The following is a 20,502-nucleotide window of genomic DNA, read 5'->3' on the forward strand; positions in this document are numbered from 1 at the left end:
GGGATGTCTTTCCTTCTTGGGATTTGCTTTTTTTCTGAACTAGTTTCCTCCTTTTGTTGTATAACCTGTTTATGGCAGGGGTCCACCAGACTGGTTTCCTTCTCTTAGGGGAGTGTGTCTTGGTTTTGCTAGGGATGGCACGATCCATGCATCCTTATAGGTGCAGTTGTAAAGGATTCTGCATCTTGGGCAGTGTTATCCTTTAGCATGGGGGCTGTGAAACTTACCATCTCTGAATTAAGTAAGGTGAAGTTTGCTTTAGAAAAGTTTTTCACTGTGGTTTCCTTGGTTGGGGGTGGTGGGGTGTGGACATCCAGGGTGATTAGTTTATTGTCTGATCTAACCAGTGATGGGTTGACCTCCGGTACGGAGCACCTGTTGCCCATGTTGGTGATGACCAGGTCCAATATGTTGTGGCCTCTGGTAGGGGAGTTTACCAGCTGATCCAGGGCATTTGAGTTGATAAATCACAGGAAGTGCTGAGTCTGGGAGTTTGTACTCAAGTAGTTTTCCCAGTTAATGGTAGGGTAATTGAAATCTCCCAAGATCAGGGTGTTCGGTAGGACCTTCATGTTTTCCAGTGTCTCCAGAAAGGTGGAGTGGTGGTCCTGGGTCATTGGAGGGTGATCTGTAGCAGGCCACACTTTGCATTGCAGATTTGCCCGATGTTAGTTGCACATGGATGATCTCAGAGGTATCATGCTGCGCCACTAACCTGGAGGTGTGGGTATCCTTGATGAATATGGATACACCCCCTCCTTTTGTGTTTCGGTCTGTATTCTGTGGCTGAAATGTGTGGTATGAGTTGTAGCCCAGTAGTGCTGGAGTGCTCTCTGGAGCCTTGAACCAGGTTTCAGTTACTGCACAGATGTCGATGTTCTCCATACTTAGGAGTGCTTCGAGCGCATGCATTTTGATATTTAAACTCCTTGCGTTGAGTAGCATAACCCTCAGTTTTTTATTTGTGCTGTTTACAGAGGTGGGTTTGAATTTTGAGCCTTGCCTAAAAAAGGCACTACGGGGGCAGCAAGAGCCTTGGCCAGTATTCGAAAGCCAAGGGGTGACAGGTGCAAGCCATCTCTTGCGAAGCAATGCGGCTTGTCAAGCATGTCATCCCAGGCTGACAGACACTGGATCCCCTTTGAATGACACCAGAAGCTTAGCCAATTGTTGAAATTGATCATTTTTTCTTTATACTGAGGTATCATTCTTGGTGAGGGCAGGATGCTACTCTGGGTCAGGGTCATACCCACCTGGGCTACATGATCAGCAAGCTCTTCCATGTCTCTTTTCATGTAGTCCAGGGAGGTACGGCTCAGGTCGTTCACACCAACATGAATAGTGACAGAGTCATATTTGTACTTGTTCTGGAGTGACCTGAGTGCTTGTGTTATGTGGCGGATTCTGGCTCCCGACAGGCAGCTAACAGTAACCTTCTTGTCCAGCCTAGTGAGTGGGGCGTCAGTGTGCCTGACTATTAAGTCACCTATTACTAGTGTGTTAGGTATGTTATTTTGCCTTAAGGGCTGTGACTGTGCGGCACATTGATTTTGTGTTTTATGTGCTGTCTGGTTTGTGACGGGAGGTGCAGGTTTTGTGGGTGTCTGCTTTGGAGCTCTCTGATGCTTTTGCAGGTTTTTATTTAGAGCCTCCGAGTATGATTTTGTGTATGTATGTGTATCTTTTGCCAGTGCTGGTTTAGTAGGTCTATGTGAGGATGGAGGTGTGGTGCAAGTGTTAACCTTCTCATGACTGTCTGTTCCAGTCTTGGGTGGAGATACCTTAGCCTCCAGTTTGGCTGTATAATCGCATCTCTCACATATGTTAGTGTTTTGTGGTAGGAGGAGAGGGCTGTCTTAAAGATTTGTATTGTCCTGAACTAGAAGAAGCATTGTTGGTCATAATGCTACTTGTTGCAAAGAAATGTCTAACAGAAAGGTACGAATCAAGGTCCATTCTAACACCTAGGGATATGACCCAAACAACAGACGAACTGGTTACTATGTGCAGTTGTTTTTGAGAGAAATATGTGACAAAATGTCTACTTGAAAAGATGTATGGCGACACAATCGAAACTTAATTTCTTTTGAAAGTCTGGCAGTGATCTAAGCAATTTTAGATAGATTGGGGTATAAAGGAGATGCTAATTAGATTAAATATTGATTGGCTTGGCTATCATTTATAGCTAAACATAATCTTATTTTTAGTAAATTAAATAAGGATTAATGAAATACTAATTGCTTGACTTATCAAATTTTCTACGTGCATTTTACATTACAGTTTAAATGTTTCTTGTTAACATATCATGTACAGAAAGCTGGCGCTCATGTGTCCTTACCTAGTAAGGTAAACATTAGTGCTGGAATATGTTACTTAAATATTCAACGTGCTGATGTTAAGTAGGCCAACATGATGAACTTGAATTGTTTTCTTGTTAACTAAGTAGAGTGTTATAAAAAGTCATATTTTCAAAATAGTGAAAAAAAATATTCCACGGCTGGAGAGGTGCCCTTTCAATGCTTATTCTGACCACACTACCAACGGCCAGCTTCACTCGTAAGGAAAGGCTACCTCAAATAGTCTCTTGATAACTTACCTGCATAGCAGAAAAAGAGAAAAGGCTGGTTTAGTATGTCTGGATTTTACAAATGCCTCAGAGCAGTTTACAAACTACATGCAGAGGAGAACACATGGCTACCATTCTCGTACAGTAAATGTTATTTCCTGATGCAAGGGGGCACTTCTTTGGCTATGCTGAAATACATGGAAAACATTTACTGTCTGAGCCCACCTAGGATTAATACCTGCCCTAGAAATGCTGCTGATAAAAGACAGTCTTCTTACCAGCAATAAATGATGTAATTCGAACATGCACCATCAATACATTTATTTTAATAGCAAATGTGCACCCAACATTATTAATTTAATAAGTACTCCGTGAACACAGATTTCTGTACATAATGTCGTATGTGAGCAACTCACTAATGACATTTCCTTGCTATGACAACAAAAATATAATGTTCCATTAAAACTTTGTTTTTAATTCACATATCTACAACATAGTTCTTGAAGATGGTTGTTATTTAGTTGCAGGTAGAATGTCTTTACCAGAAGGCAACTCATTCCCTTTTAAGACAGCTTAAACTCAACTGTCTTTGTAGTAATTATTGAAATTAATTCTCAGCAGAAAATCCTCCAGGTGAGGCTGGTATCCTCTGTTTACAAGGTTGGTTACCACTGTAATTCAATAAAAATAGTGTTAAAACAGCCGAGTATTTAAAAAACAAACAGCTGATTACTGATTTGTTAAATAACCTACATGGTACAGTTAGTCTGACAGAATCTGAATAACAAGGGTACAAGATGTAACTAAACAAAATGGTCTGCTGGTGAAAAATGACAGCACAAAGTTCTAGAAATCCAGAGGACTTAGAATTCAAAAACAGTAAATATCATTTGTATGTTTCTGTACTTTCATTTGCAATACTTCTTTCTTCTTTCATAGCCACCATGGTTCCTGAAATATGAACATTTGTTTGAAATGTGAGGACAATCTGATTCTGTCAAAAGGCTTAGGCTCCGCCCCTTGGAAGTTGCAGTGCAAACGTCCTGAGCTCCATTGGCGGGAAGGAATTAACTTTCAAAACCTCAACATTACCCTGAAAGGGAATTGTATACAAGATTTTTCCAACACCACCAGAGCTTTAAGAGTATGTAGCAGCAGGTACGTCATGTAGAACAACCATCCAAGTAAGGAGCAATCAAACAGCAGAGTTCTACATCATGTGCCACCTGCAGCCGCAGAGGACTGTAGAGATCACACAGCTGATGACATTAATGGGCAGGTGGACATCCTCTTCATTTTCTCCCATCAGGGAATTTGAAGGAAAATATTTTAGCAAAGACATTTAATGTGGTAAGAGTACAGACACCAAATGCAGGCAGTACATTTAAAACCAAAATTATATTTGCCAGATTCAAAGTACGAGTAATAATCTAACTCTGGCCACAGAAATGAATTCCAAATCAAATTAGATAAAATGACTTTAAAAAATCCCTCTCCCAAAACATGCTTTTTCTATAAGCAGATTACTTTAGATACATTAAAAATGTCAGTTTCATATCACCATACAAGTGCTAAACTTAAATTTTCATTTGAAATTAGCTATCCAAGCACTGAACAGAGCAGAAGTCTGGCGGAACAGCTTCACAAAGATGACTGGGGTTTGGGGATGAGTACAACCGCAATATATATATATATATATATATATATATATATATATATATATATATATATATATATATACACACACACACACACAGTCTGCACACTTTAGCAGAGTAGCACATACTTTGACCTGCAAAAGCTGAACAAAAAGAATGACAAAATGGTACCACGCACGCGCCAAGAAAGAACCTCAGCACATGCAATTAAAAAAAAAGAAATGCTAATTATATATGCTATGAGGTCGCACAATCCCAGGGAAAGGGAATATTCCCCTACCCAGGAATTGTCGATCCGACACACCTGTTGAACATCTGCATATATCGACCAAATGTCAATTAAACAAATGTCGGCTAACTTGCATTTAGAATAAATGCAGGGCAGACATATATGTATATATAGTTATACACACACATAAGTGCACAGATCATCTTCATTTGCATTCGTCTGTCACATACCACCAACACTTAGATCAGAGGGGCTGTAACCAGCAGCCCTAACTCTGATATCCGCATTCAGACTTCCCTTCTTTTCAAACACCCCTCCCAGACACATGAAGCTGTCAGCCTGCTCCACTGTTTTCCCTTCTTTCTCAATGTTCAGACTCTAAGGAACATCAGCAAATGATATGGGAATGCAGTGCAAAACTGAAAGAAATATGGGATGAAACTGAGTACAGACAAGATGGTTGTAATGCCACATCCTCTGCATACAGAAGTTTTTGCTAATGAAGTCCATCACTGGTATGAAAAGCAATGGGCTCAGAGCTGAACCCTGACGTACACCCACTCTCACTGGGAACCCCTCTGTGAGACCGAACACTGTTCGTACTTGAGTCATTGGTCCTTATATATAGCCTGCACAAGACCCCAGCCATCATCATCATGGCTCTCCGATGTAGGTTGTTATGCCAGCTATGCCCCCTCTCTGCCTAACCCTAAATCTGCCCCTTCTAACCCTAACCTCACATGGTACATTATGACAAAACCCTTAACAGTATCACTATTCAAAGTATGTCTCTAGGTGCTGTTATTTTTTTAATCAAATCCAACCTTAAACCCTTACAAATCCAGACCAAGGCACAACACATGCAACCAGTCCACTATGTGTCCCAAATCACATCTCCAGTAATTAGTTTTTGCTTCTGGAAACATTGTCCCTGTCCTGGCTGGTATATAATATTACTTACATAAGCACTTCCATACAAATATCCTGAACCTTTTCACCTTATTCAAGACCTTAAGCATTCTGACAATATAAACCCATCTGTCAGTGGAAATTTCTTCATTCAACAACCTTTCCCATCCAATTCTTCATTTAAACTACTGTTGACTTTCTGAATACATGTAGCACTTTCACATGAAAAATAACCCCCCTTTCCCATCATTTGCTCATTCCCTGCATCCTTAACCAACCTGAGCACCTCTAATTCAAATCCCTTTCGCATGTTGCACAACTGTAATCTTCTGACCTTCCATAACAGGACTGAGCAACTATATCGCAAGCTTTTTGGTAAATGAAACTCATCTCAAGCTTCCTACTAGGCAGTGTAAAATTCACATCCATGACTTGTCACCAATATTTAATATGTCTTGGGAAAGTCTCCATTTCCAGACCAGACATCTTACCTGCTTATGCAACCTAATGACTTGTACAGGAAGCAGTTCTTCCTGCCAAGACATTATTTCATGGTTAAAAAGCCTTTATATAACTTGTTTGAGGTCCCCACTCCACCCCAGCCATCAGTGAGGCTAAGCTCTAACCAGTCTTTGTGTACCTAACTTCTGGTAGATCATTTCCTTCCAAACAGCATGGTATCATGGTATTTTCTTTCTGTAATCTGATAAACAGGAAGAGAGAGATGCCATCCAATACAGAGCAATATATGGAACTCCCAACCCCCCCCACCCAATTTTGTGGCAAGGTGATAGTTTTCCCATGACACTTGAGAATTCATCCATTCTATTTAACGTGTAAAATATCTTCTCATTGGTTAGGGAGTTTGAATCTTCCACAGTTTGAGACAACTATACCCTCAAATATTTTAAGTTTACTTTGTGGTAACAAGGATAGGGAAAATTGCCTATATGGTCCACCCCGGGACAAAAACTAACATATAAAAAAATATGTTTTTTAGCATTATACCCTAACTAATTGCACCAAAAATTGTGAATAATCTGGGAATATCAGTTTTTTTTTGGAGGGGGGATGAAGGCATACAACTGTCCAAAAAGGGACATTTTTAGGTGTCAAGTTTCCCACACATGTCCTTGAATGTCAGAGTCTCTCATATGCATTATTAAAGGCAATAAATAAAGAACAGCTTTATTTTGTACCCCTGTGCACCATGAAATTCTTTGACAGCCTGGCCATCACTACTAGTACCCCACTGTGAATTCTTATTAAGAGTTTATTAATCAGTCTTGAGAAGCTCAGTCTGAGCACGTTTGCATAAAACTTTACATAAAATCCTCTCAATTAGCCCTATCAAAGGCATTCTCATGTCCAGAATCTGTATTGTTACCTATGCATGATCTCCTCCGTCCCCCAACCAGACATCCTCTGCAGGGGGGAGGAAGAAGAGAATCCTTCCTTACCCTCCAGTGCCAGTGAAATCAGAGCCATCCAAGTGTCCAGTGATTAGTGACCTTCAGCCACTCGATTCCTTAAACTAACCAAAATACTACATATAACTGGGCTCCATAACTTCTACACCTCTACAAATATGCTGCATGTCCCTGGTCACTTATCTACAGTTGTGACTTCAAATCTCTTCAGCTTCTACTTGTTGTATGGGCTGCAGCAACTTCCTAACCAGGCACTCCATTAATTTAGGCAAATATATCTTTTCTATGGACTGTGCTATCCCCAGTCACTGCTGCAGGTTACCTTCTTCCATATATAGACTCATAACAATCCCTTGGCACCTCCAATATTTCAACAGGCTCTCTGACTATTCCGCCCACAGTATGATGCTTACATTTGTGCATCAATCTCTCTCTCTCTGATTATTCTGCTGTCAGTATGATGCTAAAATTCGCTGACCAATCTCTCTCATCTATTTTGTCCACAGTATGATGCTTAACGTCATGCACTGATCTGTCTTTTGTTGCCTTAATCAGGCTGGTACAGGTTTTAATGTTGTACAAGTACTTACAAAACTCAGTATCTTAACACTTGTGCAATGCACTGATAATTTTACATTCCAGAATTTCCGAATTTCCCTCATAGCTTAACTTCCTCATTTCACTGCAGACCACGAGCCCTTAACTCTATAATGTTCTCATCTCATCCCAGGCTATTTTGTACCTGACAGCTTTCTCAAACCTTTTACTGAATTATGTTTACACAAAGTTTAGTTTTCCCCTTCTGTTGCTAACATTTACCATGTGGCATACTTTACCCAACTGCAGATTTTTTGTTTGGCAGTAAGTAAGACGGAAGTGCTTCTCTGCAAACTGTATCGCCTGTGCACAAAATGTGAAATATTGGAGGACATGGTCTGAAATCATTACCGATCCAGGAACAAGTTCCATAAATAAATAAGCTTGTTCTCTGAATGTACAAATTCTGCCCAGTCTAGACAATAACTTGCATTTCTTGGAAAAGATTATGCATCTGAAGAGATTGCTACAATAATGCGAAGTAAAACTACTTTACAGGACACAATCTAAGGAATAAGCAAATAAAAAAAAATCTATATGTCTGGACTAAAATAAAACCAAGGGACTTTCACTGCAGTTTGTCTTTCTTCTGTTCCTAGTTATAACTGCAAATCACAAACTTTAAATATACCTTAACAGCGGCCATGCAAGCATCACTTAACAGCATCCTTTACTTCAAGACAGGTGTAAGGACACATGAGTATTGCTTATGACTGTAATCTGCTTGAAACTAGCACTTACTAGATGTTCAATGTGTATTATTACCTTGGAGCTTTTCTCCCCAGGCCTCTGCTGAAAATGGACATATATCCAGTCGGACTATCCCGGTCAACAAATGTAAAATAAAATAAATTAAAAAAATGAATGAGCAGAGTGCTGGGACAGTACATTCATCCTCTTCTCTCATTCATGGACTGAATTAACAATAAATGAGCAAATACTATATATGATATGCAATCATTCATGCCTTTTAAGTCAACTCATGGAGATGGAAAGAAAGCTGAACATTAGCTAGATTTTATAGAATCTGATGCTGAGGAGGAGAAAAAAAAAGTACAGTTGTGCACACTTACCATAAATGTAGATGTTCGAGTGCATTCACTGTTGCAGTCATCACATTTGGGTTATCTGCCTGCAGTAGGCCTCAGTCGGCCTGATTATCAAAGTCTTGGGTCCTGCATTGGTTGCAGTCTCATCTTCCATGACGTCAGGTAGTCAGGGGTATAAAGCATGCAGCCAATGCCATTACATCAGTTTTTCTTGCCCCAGATGTCAGGTGCCCCCATAATGGGAAGCAATTATATATACAAGGTTATACCTCCAACAAAAAAGCAAATACACCAAAAAAGCTTTCAACATAGTAAGCAAGAATACAGGTATAGTCAGTAGAAGCCAGAGAGCTGGAGGGAGGGTAACTAGAACTGCAACAGTGAATACACCTGAACATCTACATTTATGCTAAGTGTACACAACTGTACTATGTTCTTAGTGTTTCACTGTTGCAGTCATCACATTTGGGTAGATTCCCAAAGCTAAGTATGGGAGGAGGAAATTAGATAGCATTAGGACCAGCTATAAGGCCCTGCAAGACTGCAGTGGCAGAGCCAGCTATGGATTTAGAGAAAATTTGCAAATGGTAATGCTTGGTGAAGGTATGTACAGAACTCCAGGTAGCAGCTTCTAAGATGTCCCTGGTAGGGACACCTCTGAGAAAGGCTGTAGATGTAGATGCAGCCCTGGTTAAATGTATAAATGCAATGGCCTATCCATTTAGAAATGGTTTGCTTTGAAATGGCCTTCCCCTCTGCCCTTACAGCAAATGCAACCAGCAGTTGTTCAGATTTCCTGTGAGGTTTAGTCCTGTCCAAATAAAATCTAAGTTGTCTGTGAACATCTAAGGAGTGCAGTATCTGTTCCCCTTTGTTCTGTGGATTAGAAAAGAAGGTTGGCAAATGAATGGACTGATTAAGGGCCACACTGGATACCACCTTGGGCATGAAGGAGGGATTGGTCCTGAGACACCTTGTCTGCATGAAAAATGATGAAAGGCTCCACTGCCATGAGGGCCTGTAATTCAGACACCCTTCTTGCTGAAGTGATGGCTAAAAGGAAGGCTGTTTTCCAAGAAAGGAATTTCAACTCTGCATTTGCAGATGGCTCAGAAGGAGGTACAGTGAGTTTTTCCAATAACAAAGTTAAGGTCCCAGCCTGGAGTAGGGGCTCTCCTGGGTGGTCTTAAGTTTTTGGCCTCTCTGAGGAACTGCTTCAGCAGTGGGTGAGAGAAGAGGGGTGGTTCTGTGTTGTAATGAGCTGAAATGGCTGAAGCATGAATTTTGATGCAGGAAAAGGAAAGGCCCTTGTGAAGCATCTCAGTTAATTATTGAAGAATCTATGGTAAATTGGGTGCTGCTGTGGCCATCCCTTGAGTTTGGTTCCAGGCACAGAATCTTTTCCATTTTCAGCATAAGATTTTCTAGTACTAGGCCTCCTTGCCTCCAGAATGACATCCAACACTTGCTTACTAAGGGATGGGGGAAGGTAATGGAGAGATTAGGTAATTAGCCAGGCTGCCAGGTTCAGGGTTTGAAGCTGTGGGTGCAGAATCTGGCCCTCCTGCTAGGACAGCAGGGCAGGGCAGATGTCTGAGGAAAATTTCATGGTGCCAGCAGTGACACACTGCTCATAAGGGGGTACCAGTGTTGGCGTGGCCAGTCTGGTGCAATCAGTATTGTCCTTGGTTTTTCCTGTTTGATCTTTAGTAGTACCTTGGAGAGGAGAGGCAGAGGGTAAAAGGCATAAACTGATAGGTCCTTCCAGGTGATGGACAGAGCATCCACTTTCCAAGCTTGTTTGTGGGGAGTCCTTGTGCAGAATTTTTCCAATTGGTAGTTCTGGTGGGAGGTGAACAGGTCTATATCTGGGCTCCCCCATTTGTTTCTCAACATGCTGAATATCTTTGGTTCCAGTTTCCAGTTGTGTGGTTCCATGAGGTTTCTGCTTAGTTTGTCTGCCAGTGTATTTAGTTTTCCTGGCAGGAATTGAGCCTGTAGATGCACTTGGTAGCTCAAGGCTGTGTTCCACAGAGCCATGGTTAGTCTGCAGAGAGGGTTCCCCTCCTGCTTGTTTATGTACAACATAACAGTGGTGTTGTCCGTCTTTTCCAATAGTTGCCCTGGAAGAATGTGGTCCTTGAAGGCTGTCAGAGCATTCTGTACAGCTAACATTTATTTTTGATTGATATGCAGCTGCATTTGACTTGGGTTCCATTTGCCCTGAATGCACTTCCCTGCCAAGTGAGCCCCCCCATGCATAGTCTGATGCATCTGTTGTTAGGGTTTGAGCAGCAGGGGGTAGAATGAATGGCAGCCCCTTGTTCTGGTGGCAGGCCTCTGCCCACCAAAGGAACTTTATCTGCAGACAAGGTATAATAGGAATCATTGCTTCTAGATCCTGAGAATGTTGACACCATAGGCTTTTTAGATACCACTATAGTTTCCTCATATGCAGTCTTGCATATAGAATCAGAAGAATGCTGGAGGCCATGAACCCCAGGGCTTGCAGTATTTTCCTTGCAGATAGCTGGGACTTTGCGGCCAGTAGTATGAAGTAGATTGCCAAATGAACTTGTTTCTCTGGTGTGAAGAAAGCCATCTGGGAAGTTGTGTTTAAGCTTGCTCCCAGGAATACAATTTGCTGGCAGGGTACAAGATGTGATTTCTTTTCGTTTATGGTGTACTCCAGAGAAGTTAGCAATTTTTGTACAAATGCCAGATGATTCAATAGTATGTCCTGGCTTTCTGCCTGAATTAGACAATCGTCTAGATATGGATATATTTGGATATTTCTTTGCCTGCAAAATGCAATGACTGGAGCTAGACACTTTGTGAATACCCTGGGCGCAGTAGATAAGCCAAAGGGCAGTGCAGAGAAAGTACAGTTTTGTACCTACCATAAATGTAGATGTCCGAATTGGATAGCATCTGCAGTCATAACAACTGGGTTGTCCTGTCGTCAGGCAGCCCTTCAGTCGGCCGGATTCCAAAGTCCGGGTCCGGCCTCGGCTGATGTCGCACTTCACCCGACGTCATCTCTGTTGGTCTTCAGGTATAAAAGCATCAGCCGACGCCATTTTCTTCAGTGTTTCTTGCCCCAGATGCCAGAAGCCCTAAAGAAGGCTAAAAATTTTGGATAGATGCCAATGTTTCCAAAAGATAGAGGTAAACACAAAAATAAGCATGTATGTACATAAATACAAACAAATACACCATGAAAGAAATCCCGCCACTAGCTAGCTATTAGAAGGGTAAACACCCTAGGAGTACCACAGAGGGGAAGGAGGGAGCGTAATCCTGACTGCAGATGCTATCCAATTCGGACATCTACATTTATGGTAGGTACAAAACTGTACTATGTCCTTCATGGATGCATCTGCAGTCATAACAACTGGGTAGAATACCATAGCCAACTAGGGAGGAGGATAAAAGTAGATTATGGTGTATTTAGGATCCCTTGCAGAACAGCAGTGGCAAACCCTGCTCGGGATCTGGAATATAGAGGTAAATTATAATGCTTGGCAAATGTATGCACGGAGGTCCAAGTAGCCGCCTCAATAATGTCTTTGGTAGCCACTCCTCGTAAGAAGGCTGTGGTAGTGGCTGTTGCCCTTGTAGAATGAGGTCTTATGTTCTGTGGAATTGGTTTTCCATGGAAGGAGTAACAGAATCGTATGCAATTTCCTATCCATTTGGAGATTGTCTGTTTGGAAATAGCTTTTCCTTCCCTTCCTGTTGCATAGGCTACGAAAAGTTGGTCAGTCTTTCTGCTATTCTTTGTTCTGTCCAAGTAGTAGCGTAGCTGTCTATGTACATCCAAGGTATGCAGTATTCTTTCCCCTCTGTTTTGTGGGTTGGGAAAGAAGGTAGGTAGGTGGATTGCCTGGTTTAAAGACACTCTGGATACCACCTTAGGCATAAATGTAGGATTAGTCCTCATGGACACTCTATCTTGGTGGAAGATTAGAAAGGGTTGCACTGCCATTAAGGCCTGTAGTTCTGAAACCCTCCTTGCTGAAGTAATTGCCAGTAGGAAAGCAGTTTTCCATGACAGGTGTTGTAGGTCTGCTGTTGCTGCTGGTTCAAAAGGTGATAGTGTCAATTTTTCTAGCACAAAGTTCAAGTCCCAAGTTGGCAATGGTGGTTTCCTTGGAGGTTTTACATTCTTGATTCCTCTGAGGAATTGCCTGAGCAAAGGGTGTGAAAAAACAGGTGGATCAAAGCTGTATTCTGCTGAAATAGCTGATGCATGAATCTTGATGGAGGAGTAGGACAGGCCTGAATGAAGTAGTTCGGCCAGATACTCCAGAATGTTAGGCATATCTATGTTTGATACATCTTTTCCTCTTTCAGAACTCCAAATGACAAACCTTTTCCATTTCCCAGCATAATTCCTTCTAGTTGAAGGCCTGCGTGCTTGAAGAATAATGTCTTTAACTCTTTGTGAAAGTTCTGTATTAGCAGCTGCTATGTGATGTTCCATGCAGTCAGTTGCAGCGTTTTTAGGTTTGGATGCATGGTGCTGAAGTTGTTCTGAGTTAGCATCAAAGGCATCAAGGGTATTGGCCACATATTGTTCCGAGACATGCTCCTCAGCAGTGGGTACCAATGCTGTCTTGGCCAGTTTGGAGCTATCAGGATTATCCTTGGACGTTCCTCCCTGATTTTTAGTAGTACTTTGTGTATCAAGGGAAGAGGTGGGAATGCATATGCTGTTAGGCCTTTCCAGCTGAAGGAGAGCGAGTCCACTTTCCATGCTAGTGGGTGGAATGTCCTTGTGCAGAATTTTTGAGCTGGTGATTGAGAGGTGATGCGAATAGATCTATCTGAGGCATTCCCCATTTCTTGAGATGGTCTTGAAGATATCCGGGTGCAGCTGCCATTCGTGGGCATCCGATGTGGTCCTGCTTAACATATCTGCTAGAGAGTTTTCTTTCCTGGCACAAATATTGCCTGTAACTGGATGTTGTAGCTGAGTGCCAGGGTCCACAGCTCCAAAGTCATTCTGCATAGGGGTAAGAATGAGTGCCTCCCTGTTTGTTGATGTACCACATGACTGTGGTGTTGTCTGTCCTTATCATCAAGTGATCCTCCTTGAGAAATGGTCTGAACTTTTGGATTGCCAGTTTTACTGCCAGCATTTCTTTTAGGTTGATGTGCAGGTGAAGTTGGTCCTGTGTCCACAATCCTTGCACGCATTTGTCCAGCATATGCGCCCCCCATCCTAGGTCTGAAGCATCTGTTGTGATGGTCTGGCTTGCTTGACCCTTGCGAAAGGGCAGGCCTGGGTTTGACTGGCATGCCTGAGCCCACCATAGGAACTCCTGTTTTAAGCATGGTATTAGTGGGATTTCCGTTTCTAGGCTGTGTCTGTGTTGGGACCATAAATTCTTTAGGTACCACTGTAGTTTTCTCATATGTAGTCTGGCAAATGGAACCAAGATTATGCATGATGCCATGAAACCCAAGGCCTGCAGTACCTTTCTTGCTGTTAACTTGTTCAGTTTTGTTAGTGCCAAGAAGTAAAGAGGGAGTTCTTTTTGTTTTTCTGTAGTTAGGAATGCCATTTGTCTTACTGTGTCCAATTTCGCTCCCAGGAAAGTCCTTGTCTGGGATGGTATCAGTCTTGACTTTTGTAAATTGACTGTGTATCCCAGTGCTTGAAGCAAGTAAATGACCCTTTGTAAATCTGTTGTCAGCTTGCTTTTGTTGTCTCCTTGTATCAGGCAGTCGTCCAGGTATGGATAAATTTGAATTCCCTGTAGTCTGCAATGGGCGATTACTGATGCCAGGCATTTTGTGAATACTCTGGGCGCAGTAGATAAGCCAAAGGGCAATGCTGAGAATTGATAGTGCTCTGATCCTGCAAGAAATCTGAGGTATCTTCTGCAGATTGGTCGAATGGGGAAGTGCAGGTATGCCTCCTTGAGATCTAGAGTTACCAGCCAACACTCCTTGCCCAGCATGGGAAGAAGTTGCTGTAAGGTCAGCATTTTGAATTTTGGGACAATGATGTAAGTATTCAGGGTGGACAGGTCTAGAATTGGTCTCCAACTTTTTTCCTTTCTTGGAACTAGGAATAGTCTGGAGTAGAACCCCTTTCCTTGCTCTGCTGTTGGCACTTTCTCCACAGCTCTCATGTTTGCTAACTCCATTATCTGTTGTAGAGCCTCTGTCTTTTGATTTGGAGGTAGATTTGGCATTCCTCTTTTGTCTGGTAAAGTGTGGAAGTGGAACCGGTAACCTTGATCTATGGTTCGTAAAATCCACTTGTCCTTTGTTATGTGGTGCCAGTTTTTTGAAAATAAGGTTAGCTTTCTGCCTAGAGGAGCTTCTATCTGTTCCCTGGTAGGCGGGTTTAGGATTAAGTCACTGTGGCTGTGTTGATGTAGTGGCAGGTGTTGAGTCTGTGCCTCTGTTGTTACCTTGCCACTGTCGTCCTCTGTAGGCACCTCCTCTGGATTGGTTTCTGCCTCTGGAACGTCTATTCCTGCCCCTTTGAGGTCTTGTGGAGTCAGGAAAGGACCAATTTTTGGCAGGCCAGTTCCTGCTAAACCTTGGGGGTTGAACCTGCAAGAAATCTTTAACTGTCTGGACTGATTTTGCCTTTTCTTCCATTTTCTTCATAACCTGCTGGGCAGGTGTACCAAACAAACTTGTTTTATCCATAGGGGCATCTAGCAATTTAGATTTAACATGATCCGGTAAAGCTTGCTCCTTTAGCCATGCATGCCTTCTAATTACAGTGCCAGTCATGGCTGATCTAAATGAAGCCTCCAGTGCATCATAGCCACATTTTAAAGAGTGGTTACTAACTTGCTGTATGTTATTTACCATTTCTAATACATATTTCTTATCAAGAGATTCATCAGTGGTTAGCTTTTTAGTTAACTGATCAAGCATAAACTCTTGGTATTGTATCATGTGAAACTGACAGTTTAAAGCTCTAGCTGAGAGAGTGGCTGAAGTGTAAACCTTTTTACCCCATCTGTCTAATGACCTTGCTTCCCTTTCAGAAGGAACAGGGTTTTTAGCTATGGTCGCGGCTACTGCCTTGGGACCCTGGGAAATAGTTTCGGGGTCTGCAAGAGGGGCCTTGTAAAGGTGGTGATGAGTATCTGGCACTCTGTAAAATCTGTCTGGTTTGGCAGGGGCTGGAGGTAAAGAATCTGGAGCGGAGCAGACATCATTGAAAGCATCATCCACCACAGAGAGAACAGGAGGTATAGCTAAGGGCCTGTGCTGTGGAAGGTGCAAAAAGGTCCTGAGTCTTTTCCTGGAGTCTGAAAAATCCTGTTGCTGCCATTGGAACTGTTCTCGCATGGCATGCAAGGTTTCCCCAAAGGAGAATTCTTCTGGTGGGGAAGCAGCTAGAATGGATTCTTCAGCATCAGAATCTTCAAAATTGGAGAAAGGAGCCTCTGGCTGGTCAGTAATGTCTGATTCATCAGCAGAATAATCAGAGGACACTGGCTCATGGGGCTCTGCCCTAGGCCTCTTCTCTGGGGGCTGAGAGGCCCTGTCTGGGTGAGATTGAGATCCTCTAATTAATGAAATTAAATCTTCTGCCAAAGTAAGCATTTGAGAACTGGAGCAGGGCCTGGTTGAGGGGGGTTTAACAGGCACTGTTTTAGTAGTCTTGGCTGCTTTAGCCCTGGCGAAGGCCTTAATGGACATGGCTGCTGGAGGCCTAGCAGCACCACGTGCTGGGGTAGAGACATCCAAGGGAATGGTGTCTGATAAGTCAGTGGTAAGCACCGTAGTGGGTAAAATTTCTGAGGCCGATTCAAGAGTGTTAGCAGGGACCTCAGTAGTAGAGATAGATTCAGCTATATTTTGATCAGGTTTCTCGGTTTCGGCCGAAACCGAGACACTCGCGGTTTGCTTAACCATGGTTTCGGCCGAAACCGCGGACCGTCAGTGTCGGTCTTTTTCTTTGCGTTTTTTTGGCAGAATGCGTAGTCGGAGGATCCGACGGCATAATGTACGCAAAATCAGAACCGAAAAACTGTTCTGCAAACTCCGACCGGCGTCTAAGCGTTGTCGGTTGAAAGAAGCACAGGACGAACAGGCTGCTACGTCGTGGGCTGGGCCTAAGCAAGGCAGGCAGTAAGAGTGGAAATCTTTATGAGGTATTTGTTTCCCACAGGTTAAACAATTATTAACTTTTCTGACATCGGCTGAGGCAAGAAAGAGTCCCCAACGCGGTACTTAGCTTTAGAAGTCTTCGAAGTAGTATTCGGTAGAAGTAATCTCTGGATCCGACCGACCGGCACTTGCGAACAGCTTCTGCTTCGGGTGCCACGCGGCAAGAAAGACTGAAGAAAATGGCGTCGGCTGATGCTTTTATACCCGAAGACCAACAGAGATGACGTCGGGTGAAGTGCGACATCAGCCGAGGCCGGACCCGGACTTTGGAATCCGGCCGACTGAAGGGCTGCCTGACGACAGGACAACCCAGTTGTTATGACTGCAGATGCATCCATGAAGGACATCTGATGGTGCATGTAGCCTGATTTGAAGCATAGGTATCTTCTGCAAAATTCCCTGATTGGGATGTGCAGGTATGCTTCCTTTAAATCCAGTGTTGCCAACCAGGCATCCTTGCCTAGCCTAGGAAGCAGCTGGTGAAGAGTTAGGATCTTGAATTTTGGGATCACCAAAAAAGTGTTTAGGACAGAGAGGTCCCGATATAATGCCAGGAGTTGTCTTTTCTGGGCACCAGGAAAAGTCTTGAGTAGAAACCTTGTCCCCTTTCCTCTTCTGGGACAGGATGAATAGCCCTGATGCTTAAGAGAGAGAGAGAATTTGTTTTTGAGCCTCTGCCCACTGATTTTAGAGTAGATCTGGCCAACCGTTTGGGGTTGTTAAGGAGTGAAAGTGGAATCTGTATCCCTGGGAGACTATATTTAAAACCCATTTGTCCTGGGTAATGAGTTCCCAATTTTTTGCCTGCAGGGCAATCTTTCCCCTTAAAGGAGCAGTCAGTTGTGCAGGGCTCGGAAGATTTAAAGTTAAGTCATTGAGACAGTTTACCATAGGGGGAGTCTTACCACTCCCAGCTTTGGAAGTGGGAGCCTCCCTCACTGCTTAGTCCCGTGAGTAACTTGGGACTGAAGCCTGGCTGTTCTGCTGGTTCTGGGTTTGGACTGAGAAGGCCTGGAAGAGGCAGGAAAGGACCAGTTCTTAGAGTGCCAATGCCTACTAAATCTGGGAGGCTGTACTTGCAGGAAATCTTTAACAGTTTGCATAGATTTAGCTTTTTCCTCCATATTTTTAAGTACTACTTCTGCTTTGTTGCCAAACATGCGGTCTTGGTGTAAGGGAGCATCTAGTAATTTAGTTTAACATGATCTGGCAAAGACTGCTCCTTAACCCAAGCATGACTTCTAAGTACAGATCCAGTGACAGCAGCCCTGCAAGATGCCTCTAGTGAATCAAAACCACATTACAAAGTATGTTTTCCAACTTGTTCAGCAGAATGCATTAAATCCTGTAAATCTTTATTTTCAGCACAGTCAGGAATCAACATAATTTTCTGTTTAAGCAATCCAATAATATGCTGCTGATACTTAAAACATGTGAAGCTGGCAGTTTAAGGCCCTAATGGCCAAGGTTGCAGAAGTGTATACCTTTTTACCCTATCTATCCAGTGCCCTGGAATCTCTATCAGAGGTGGTAGGATTTTTGGCAGAAGTAGCCTTAATGCCCTTGGGTCCCTGTGAAATGGTCTCAGGATCCGCACTAGGATTTTTAAAGAGGAACTTGTGAGAGTCAGGAACCCTGGCTTTCTGGCAGCAGGAGGTAAAGAGTCAGGGGCCAAGCTAGATTCCGTAAAGGCATCAACAATGTCTAGTACAGGGGGGAATAGCTAAAGGCCTGTGTTTTGGCAGGAGTAAGAAATCCCTAAGCCTTTTTTTTACAGTCAGAGTAATCCTGGCTTTCCCAGTGAAAATGCTCCCTAAGAGTATGGAAGGTTTCACCAAAAGAGAAATCCTCTGTAGGGGGAAGCAGACGGAATAGAGTCCTCTGCATCAGAATCCTCATAGGTAGATAAGGGTAAATCCTGGTCATCCGAGGAATCAGAAATTTCAGAGTCCTGATCAGAAGAATCATAAGTAAACTCAGTCCTAGGTCTCTTAGAGGGGGAAGGGTGGCTTCCCCTGATTCGAGTAATAAGGTCTTTAGCCATTCTTATCATTTGTTTTTTTTAGGCATAGATTCCTGACCATGCGGTCTGGACGTCGGTTTTCTAAGCACGGATCGAGTTTTAGGCCTAGAAGAAGAAGAAGATGGCGTCAGTTTAATATGCAAGTCAGTAGGCCTAAATACACCCTCAGAAGCCGGTGCCTGCACAGCGGCTCCGGACCCATCCAAGGCAGAGACATCCGCAGGTTCCACAGCTGAAGCATCTCGTGGCATACTGTACTCCGAATGGGTCTCAGTAGAGGCTTGCAAATCTGAAATAGTGCGTATCAAGGGCTGCAAAAGCGCCTCACTGAGTACCAGCGAACTGGCGACTAGCTTAGAAGAAGTGTCGTTGGCAGCTTTGGACCTATGTGGTCTGTCTCTGTCTTTATCTTTGCATTTCCTCGGAATGTCGGTAGTCGGGTGGCTTACCATAGCCATAACTGGATAATTGAACCGAGTACCAAAATATTTAGAAGCGTAAATAAACCGATGACGGATAGTTTGTTGTTTAAATAAGGTACAAAACTGACAGCGAGGTACGTTGTGGTCAGATCCTAATCAAGGAATGCAGTACGAATGAAAATCTTTATGAGGTATTTGCTTTCCACAAGAAATACAACTTTTACTGACATCGGTTTAGAGCAAGAAAAAATTTCTCCAATGGGGTTCTCAGCTTAGTTGAAGACTTCGGCTCTGAAACTCTAAAACAAAAAATTCAGGAGTCGGCCGACCAGCACTTGTGAACTGCTTCTGCTTCGGGCACCGCACGGCAAGAATGACTAATGTAATGGCGCCGGCTGCATACTTTATACCCCTGACTACCTGACGTCATGGAAGATGAGACCGCAACCGACGCAGGACCCAAGACTTTGATAATCAGGCTGACTGAGGGCTACTGCAAGCAGATAACCCAAACGTGATGACTGCAATGGTGAAACACTCGAACAACACTACTATGGCAGCTGCCTGACATTAGTGGACCGCTGGTCACACCTATACTACCAAACTAATCCTTACAAAATAATCTAACGGACACATGGAAATATTCACTTGACAGTTGTTGCGGTAAGCAAAATGAGTGATAATATCTCACCTTTAAATAAAAACTGAGAGTAGAATTTAAAGGTGTTGTAGGACTGCTGCATCAGGTTAAAGTTCGGATGAACGGCCATGTGCTTTTCAGAATCGTAGGTCCACGCCTGCATGATAAGCTGATTACGAAACTTTAGAATCAGGCTGAAGATACTGTGAATGACGTTCATCACTGGTGCTGCTTTTTCAGTCAACAAGCCTCTGCAGAAATAATCAAACAAATACATTAAGGAAGCACATTTGATTATATTACACACTGTATAGCAAAGACACACACCCACATAAACAGAAATACATTCAAAGATTGCAAAGGCCTATTTGTGGAAGTATTAACTTAAATTGCAAAAACAAATTATGTATTTGACTCTCACGTGTAATTCAGCTGAATAAATTTAAATGACCAATTACCTAAAATACTTTCACCATACTCTCATAATGAACTCCAAAGAGCAATGTTTTGAAGTTAATTTAATTATATATCTTTTAAGACACTCAGAAATGTCCATACTAACTGATGAATAAACTTGCCATGTGATTTATACAGAGGTAGAACATCCCATGAACATTTTCCTACTAATGTTCAGAGGTCAAATTCAGTCACAATTTTGACAAAGAATATAAATTTTAAACATATGTTTCTGTGAAACAGTGGTGTGGCTTAAAACGAGATCTATCAACCATTTGATCACTGCTCCTCATAAACAGGTCATCTTTCACAGTGTTGTCATTTTGTGTTGGACAGCTGCAGTGTGGAAGATCAGGTGTGGTGGGAATGGAT

General features: G+C 42.7%; 1 protein-coding gene across 1 annotated transcript in view; it reads right to left on the reverse strand.

Annotated features, from left to right (window-relative positions):
• Positions 1-2,866: 2,866 nt before the first annotated feature.
• TUBGCP6 (tubulin gamma complex associated protein 6) overlaps positions 2,867-20,502 on the reverse strand; it is a 1,304,734-nt gene continuing 1,287,098 nt past the window's right edge. Inside the window, exons 24-25 of the mRNA XM_044088793.1 lie at positions 19,726-19,925; positions 2,867-3,237 (exon numbers count right to left, since the gene is read on the reverse strand). Of these exons, the coding sequence (XP_043944728.1) occupies positions 3,146-3,237; positions 19,726-19,925 (292 nt within the window). The 3' untranslated portion in view covers positions 2,867-3,145. The remainder of the gene's footprint in view (positions 3,238-19,725; positions 19,926-20,502) is intronic.

This window comes from Protopterus annectens, chromosome 11.part0 (assembly GCF_019279795.1).
Source record: "Protopterus annectens isolate FY-2018-M chromosome 11.part0, PAN1.0, whole genome shotgun sequence".
NCBI classification, from domain to species: domain Eukaryota; kingdom Metazoa; phylum Chordata; order Ceratodontiformes; family Protopteridae; genus Protopterus; species Protopterus annectens.